Source organism: Callorhinus ursinus, unplaced genomic scaffold (genome assembly GCF_003265705.2).
Source record: "Callorhinus ursinus isolate GAN/ISIS: 27379988/994484 unplaced genomic scaffold, GSC_fseal_2.0 scaffold18, whole genome shotgun sequence".
Taxonomy (NCBI): domain Eukaryota; kingdom Metazoa; phylum Chordata; class Mammalia; order Carnivora; family Otariidae; genus Callorhinus; species Callorhinus ursinus.
In genome coordinates this window covers 3,184,360-3,191,687 of record NW_027397080.1, presented here as the reverse complement: position 1 = coordinate 3,191,687, position 7,328 = coordinate 3,184,360, and the positions used below count along the sequence as shown (strand labels likewise).

Here is a 7,328-nt window from a genome sequence, read left to right as displayed (position 1 = left end):
TCAATATTTCTTGGAGGGCTGGTTTCGTGTTTGCAAATTCCTTTAGTTTTTGTTTGTTCTGGAAGCTTTTTATCTCTCCTTCTATTTTCAATGACAGCCTAGCTGGATATAGTATTCTTGGCTGCATATTTTTCTCGTTTAGTGCTCTGAAGATATCTTGCCAGTCCTTTCTGGCCTGCCAGGTCTCTGTGGATAGGTCTGTTGCCAATCTAATGTTTCTACCATTGTAGGTTACATATCTCTTCTCCCGAGCTGCTTTCAGAATTTTCTCTTTGTCTCTGAGACTCGTAAGTTTTACTATTAGATGTCGAGGTGTTGACCTATTTTTATTGATTTTGAGAGGGGTTCTCTGTGCCTCCTGGATTTTGATGCCAGTTTCCTTCCTCACATTAGGGAAGTTCTCTGCTATTATTTGCTCCAATATACCTTCTGCCCCCCTCTCTCTCTCTTCTTCTTCTGGGATCCCAATTATTCTAATGTTGTTTTGTCTTATCGTATCACTTATCTCTCGAATTCTGCCCTCGTGATCCTGTAGTTGTTTCTCTCTCTTTTCTCAGCCTCTTTATTTTCCATCATTTGGTCTTCTATATCACTGATTCTCTCTTCTGCCTCATTTATCCTAGCATTTAGTGCCCCCATTTTTGATTGCACTTCATCAATAGCCTTTTTGATTTCGACTTGGTTAGATTTTAGTTCTTTTATTTCTCCAGAAAGGGTTTCTCTAATAACTTCCACGCTTTTTTCAAGCCCAGCTAGTATCTTTAAAGTCATGATTCTGAACTCTAGGTCCGACATCGTACTAATGTCCGTATTGAGTAGGTTCCTGGCTGATGGTACTACCTCTTGTTCTTTTTGCTGAGGTGATTTTTTTCGTCTTGTCATTTTGTCCAGAGGAGAATAGATGAATGAGAGAACAAAATGCTAACAAGTTTACAACGTCCCCAGCAAATATACTGTATACAAATCAGAAAAGACCTGAAACCAGGGGAAAAGAAAGGGAAAGAAAGAAAAAAGAAAGAGAAAAAAAAAGAAAAAAGAGATAAAAACAAAAACAGAACAATATAAAAAAAGCAGAATATGATCAAATATGATCAGGCTAGTGCATAGATCAGTGCCACACACTAGATTTTGGGCGTATTTTGGTCTGTTCGAAAAAAGTGCCTCCTAAAATTTTAAAGGAAGAAAGACATATATGTACAAAATAAGGGTTGATACAATGAAGGGATGGAAGATGACTGTAAAGATGAAAATTACAAAAGATTTTATAAAAGGACTTGATAAGATAAGAAGTTGTTTGAAAAAAGAAAGAAAATTTAAAAAAAAAAAAGGAAAAAGGGAGAGAATGTGATCAGGCAGGAGACTAGAACAAAGCCATACACTAGTGATTTAGGTTATATTTTGATCTGTTAGAAGAAACTGTATCTCAAAATTTTAAAGAGAGAACAACCTATATATATATGCCAAAAATAAGGGTAACTACTATGAAGGGATAAAATATGACTCTAAAAATGAAAAATAAAAAATGTTTTTTTTTTAAAAAGGATTGATAAGATGTTGGTTGAAAAAGGGAAAAAGAAAAATAAAAAAAAACAGTTAACAAAAATTAATTTGATGAACTAATGAATCATGGTAAAAAATAAAAGCCATGAATTCTATGTGCAGTATTCCCCTAGCGCTGGAGTTCTCCCGTTCTCCTTGATCGGTAAACTTGGTCTTGGCTTGCTGGCTGTTCGTGCTGATCTTCTGGGGGAGGGGCCTGTTGTTGTGGTTTCCAAATGTCTTTGCCGGAGGCGGAATTGCCCCGCCCTTGTCGGTCAGGGCTAAGCACGCTGCTCGGGTTTGATCTCGGGAGCTTTTGTTCCCTGCAAGCTCTCGGTACAGCCTTGGAGGACCAGGGCAAAAATGGTGGCCTCCCAATCTCCACCCAGAGGAGCTGAGAACTCGGGGCCCCACTCCTCAGTGCGCCCCCAGAGAAAAGCAGTCACTCCCGTGTCCCCGGTCTCCAGCCGCACTCCGTGCTCACCCGGCCTGTGACGGAGAGTCGCTATCTCTGGCACCCGACCCCGTGTGGAGTCTCCAAACCCAGCAGATCCCTGCGGTGCGTTCCCGCGCCGCTCCTCCCTGGGAAGGAAGGGGAGTCTCCCCAGCTCTGCCGCTTGTTGGGTCCCTGCTGCAGGAGCAGTGGCCCGACTGGGCCGCGGATCACAGTCTATGGCAACCCCGAGCTGAGAGCCCGCGCCTCGGCTCCGTCTCTGCAGCCGGCTTCCCCGCTCCGATACCTGGGAGCTCTGCCGCACTCAGGCACCCCCGGTCTTTCTGTGACCCCGAGGGTCCTGAGACCACACTGTCCCGGGAGGATTCCACCCCCTGCTTAGCCACTGCAGCAACGTCCCTCAGCCGAGCCAACTTTTAAAAGGTCCGATTTTGTGCTCCGCGGCTCTATCACTTGCCAGAAGTGGCCGGCGGAGGCCCCTCCCCCGCCGTCAATCCTCCCGAATATTGCCTCGGATTCACTTGTCCGCACGTCCTACCTTCCAGTAAGTGGTCGCTTCTCTGTTCAGAGAGTTGGTGCTACTCTCCTCTTCGATCTCCTGTTGAGTTCGTAGGTGTTCAGAATGGTTTGATCCCTATTCAGCTGAATTCCTGAGACCAGACGAAATCTAGGTCTCCTACTCCTCCGCCATCTTGCTCCGCCTTCCACCCCTGCTTCTTTGTGCCCCTTTGCCTCTTCCTCCTTCACACCTGGCATCACTCTCGGATTTGTTTGTCCCCTTGGGTATTGTGCCTGCCGTCACCCCACCTAGACCACAAGCTCCAGGAGAGCGGAGACCATGTCTGTCACACGCTGTTCTACCTCTGAGGTCTGGAAGAACGCCTGGCACAGTTTGTGCTCAACCAATATTTGTTGAAAGATGAGGGTTGCAAGGCCTTGGCAGGCCCCCGAGGCCCGGCGCTGTGTCTCTGAGGCAGACTGTGGCCTGAGTAAAGGGCAGAGGAGCTGTCGGTCCCAAAGCCTGCCTCTTTCATAACTCATGCGTCATCTCCCAGCCAGGTTTCTAAATCTTATCCACCGTGCTGCTCATGGGCCAAGGGAGAAATACGCAGAGACACAGACTGAAAGCCAGGAAATCGGATGGGACTCAGAGCCCTTGGTAAGTGTGGCTCCTTTTACTTAGGAAGCACAGAGGAAACAGTGTGTGGTTAAGAGAACAGTGTATGAAGCCCGACTGCCTGGGTCTGAGCGCTGGCTGCCACTTATAAGCTGTGTGACCCTGGGTAAGTCACTGAGCTCTTCCGTGACTCTGTTTCCTCAGTGTAACATGGAGATAGTCCAGATATTACAGAATGAGGTGGTGTTCGTAAGGTGCTTCGAACAGTGCCTAACATGTAGCAGACACTGTGTAGGTGTGGACCAAACAAAGCCCACTGGCGACTGCCGGCCCGAGTTTGCTCTGCCAGTTACTACGAGGGTGGTCTTGGGCACGTCACGTAGCCTCACAGGGTTCCATCCCCTTATCTGTAAAATGGGAACGCTGGTAACAACACGCCCCTCATTGGACTGGAAACGTACCAGTAGCTGTGAGGAACCTGGGAAATGTGATCATCAGCACATTATCACCCCACAATGAGATAGGCTTCTGGTACGAAGACAATTTGAAGGACTTCCTGCCACATTTGTCTTTTAATTTGTCCACATCTCTGATTACATAGACCGTTTTAGTTTTTGAGTCAGATGTGCCAGCCTTTTACATCACGGTTTCTGGGGTTTATGCTTTGCTTAGGAAAACCTTCAATATCCAGAGTTGCCAAGTGACTAGCTTTCCTTTTAGATTTTTCTCCAAGTTGTCGTATCTTCTTAACACTTGGCTTTTAGTCCATCTGGGTATTTGGCACCTGATGGGAAGTTGGAGACGCTCTTCCTCAGCTATATCAGAACTTCCTGCATTCCCTCAAAGGCACCAGGGTCTTGCACGCCCTGTATCCTTACGTAGACTGCTCCTGCAGCCTGCCTCCTGACCCTAACCTATACCCCTTTGGGGAGGTCCTCCTCGTCCTTCAGGACTGCTCAGGAGTCACCTCTACATAAAGCCCCAGGAAGGGACGTGCGCACTCCCCACCAGGCAGAGCCGGGCACCTTCCCAGTGTGCTCCTGGAGCACCGCATGCCTCGGCACCTGCACCATTCAGCTCAGTTCCGTGGATCAGTGTAACATGGTGGCTCTAGAGCCAGTCAGCCGAGTTCAAATCCCAGCTCCACCACCTTCTGGCTGTGGAATCTGAACCTCTCAACAACCATTTACCCACCTTAAAATGGGAATAATAACGCTGACACTTGAAGGCGTGTTGTGGGGATTAACTGAGACAATGTGTCTAAACTGCTTAGGGCAGTGCCCAGCGCATAGTAAGTGCTCAATCACTGCGGACTACTGTGATGCCAGTGGGGAGGATTAGGCAAGAGAGCTCGTAGCCCAGCCGGGGAGCAAGCACCTGCTTCTCTTGGCCCCTTGGCCTGATCCCAGTTGCCGTCCTCTACTGAGCGTGCACCCTTCCCCAGAACTGCCCACATCCTGCGGTTCTTAGCTTTCCACTGCGGGGCCTGGCCTTCTCACCCATTTATACAGCTCTAGGCTGGGGCATGGGGCTCTGCCGCAGGGCTACTGCGGGGAGATTGGAAGAAATAGCTCAGTAAGGAGGGGAGGAGGGAGGGAGGCAGGGAGGGAGGGAGGAAGGCAGGGGCTCAATAAGAAGCTGCTCCTTTTCAACAGCTCCTCTTCAGATGTGGGGCATCACCCTGGAGAGAGGAGACTGGGAGACTGGGACACAGGAAGTGGGTCCAGTGGGAGCACCCCACCCTCACAGGGCAACTGAGTCTAACAAGAGCAATGCTCAAAGGGACAGAGGAGGATGGGTGGGGGACTGACGTACAGTGAACAGGGGCGGGGCTGGAGGGTTGTTAAGGGAAAGATAAATTATCCGAAGTAGATAATTAAGCAACTTCAAAAAATATTACAAAGCACAAATAATTTAACTCGCTCTTCTTCATTTTCTTAAAGAGGAAAGGCCTGGCTCCCATGGGTACAGAGTGTGCATGTGGAAATGCATCTGTGACCAGCATATCTCATGGCAGGCTCAGATGGCCGTAACAGGAAGGGCCAGTGAGGGTGCCCTGGCCAGCCCTGCACTGCTCCAACCCTCCTAAGCCTTGCAGATAAGCGACAGTGTGTGCCAGCAGATCAGCCATCGCTGTGGAGTTGCAAAGGCTCTACGAATACGCCAAGCCTGTTCATCGTCACAAATGTAGGGACAGTGCTGTCAGATGGCGCTGGTGGCAGAGTAAGAAAGTATAGCCCCCAAAGTTAGATCCAGGTGTCGTGCAACCATAACAGTTAATTAAGCCGGAGGCTCAGCGTGATATGATTGGGGGCAGAAGAGGCTTGATCAGCCCAAATTTAACGTAGGGCTCCCTGCCCCCTAGCGGAACCTCACCCTGGACAAGCAGACAACCCCAATCCCAATATTGGGACACTGGGGAAGCCACACTCAAATACCTCTCAGCTTCTGCTCTCCTAGTAACATCTGATGAAGATGTATCCTTTAATTGTGTAAGTTCATCTTAGAGCTTCTATACAATTTATGTCAGAGTGCTTGCTCTTAGTTCTCTGTGTAACCACATCAACAGCATCCATTCTTTCATTCCACAAATGTGTCCTGAACCCCTAGGGTGTGCTGGATACTGTTCTAGGTGTTAGAGATAAGCAGCTACTGAAACACAGAACAGCCGCCGTCCTGGAGCTTCCTTCCAGGGGGACCAAGAGTCCAGAGGTGTGGCGTCCAAGGCAGGTGTGGGAAAGGGAAGTGCAGCAACTCTGCCTAGGTTACAACTATTTTGATGTAAATGCTGTCATTTCCATTTCCCAAACAAGGTTGTGCAAGGAGACACACTGGAGGCCACACATTCGAGCCCAGGTCCATCCGATGTCGAACCCAGGTGTCCCACCTCCGATGAGACTTCCTTCTGATGCCTGCGTTCTCCTCTCTAGGTCAACCCGGAACGTGATGACCGCAGGCTGAACCACTTCAGGGTCTACAATGATATCACGCTGTACAAGGCTAAAATGTGGAGCTTGGGAGAGGACGATCGCCACAAATAGTCTTCCAGTGCTGACACGGCCCTGTCTTTAATACCCAACGTGTGCGCTGCTCGAATGAATAAAGACTACTTTCAAGCCTTAGTCTGACTCTTCCTAGCTGAGTCTCACATTTCTGCTTTCTGCCCATGTCCACTGCTTCAAATTCTTGATCTTATAAACTAGTGGCAGAATTTCAGGTTAAGATGCATACAATATTCCCTCTGCCTCCCCAGGCCCCAATAAAGGACAATAAAGAGACAAAAACATATGAGCGCACAACAGAGAGAATGGGAGAGGAACGTCAGCACCCAAGAAGACTGAAGACATATTTCAAAGATGGAAAGCTGATGGAGGAAGGTGAGGAAACCACAAATAGATCACACTGAATGGGACACCTCAGACCACAGAACCCTGGAGAAAGGTTCAGGACTTGGAGAGGAGGGGGTGTGAAGCAGGGAACTGAAAATGGACGTTGGGAGGGAGATCCTCTCCCCACACACCAGCCAGGCATGGAGCATCTCCCACACTGGAGGTCTACTCTTGGAGAAACAGGGAAAGCCCAGGGTTCAGGGCCAGCGAATAAAACACAGGGTAGGAGTGAGGTATGAGGCTACAAGCAATGAAAATCTGTCAAAGGAAGGCTGAACCCCTAGCCCACATGTACATTGCGTTTCTACCCTGGGATCGAAGCTGGCAGGTTCCTCTCTGGAAAAATGATATGGCTCTGAAGAAAAGCCCCCCGTGTAGTACCATTGGAAGGTCCCATGGAGAAAGAGGCACAGAACTCCGGGCTGGTGAGCGCATGGAGGTGCTGGGAGGGGGGAGCGCCCCATAGCACCCGGGAGCCCTGCGCCCACCCACACCTTTCTCCATGTAGCTCTTGCATTTGGCTGTTCCTGAGTTACGCCTGAGAGGGTGAAGCCATAGATTGATTGATGTGATCACTCCTGCTTTTGGAACCTGACAAGATCGAATGGAAGTCTGCAAATCTGAGTGACCTTGCCCCGGGAGACATTTTCATACAATATGAATTATTGGGCAACTAGAAATGTGCCCTTTTGCTATAAGGGATCTGTGGTCAAAGACCAGGAGGTGACCTGTGCTATCACAGATCTATGACTTTGTCCCCAGTTCCTGACACAAAGCTCTTAATCCCATGTCATTTCCTTAGAGGTGATAAGGGCACCTTTTATTCTAA

At 48.8% G+C, this 7,328-nt stretch overlaps 1 protein-coding gene across 6 annotated transcripts in view; it reads left to right on the top strand.

The window, feature by feature from the left end:
- Positions 1–6,232, top strand: part of CFAP144 (cilia and flagella associated protein 144) — a 20,043-nt gene extending 13,811 nt beyond the window's left edge. For 3 of the 6 annotated variants that reach the window (XM_073902795.1, XM_025856668.2, XM_025856669.2), the window contains 2 exons: positions 3,049–3,152; positions 6,041–6,232. In XM_073902795.1, coding sequence (XP_073758896.1) covers positions 3,049–3,152; positions 6,041–6,151 — 215 coding nt within the window. In that variant the 3' untranslated portion in view covers positions 6,152–6,232. Of the gene's footprint in view, positions 1–3,048; positions 3,153–5,053; positions 5,334–5,923 lie in introns of all 6 variants that reach the window. The other 3 variants (XR_012381261.1, XM_073902794.1, XM_073902793.1) reach the window with 3 other exon arrangements.
- Positions 6,233–7,328: the final 1,096 nt, after the last annotated feature.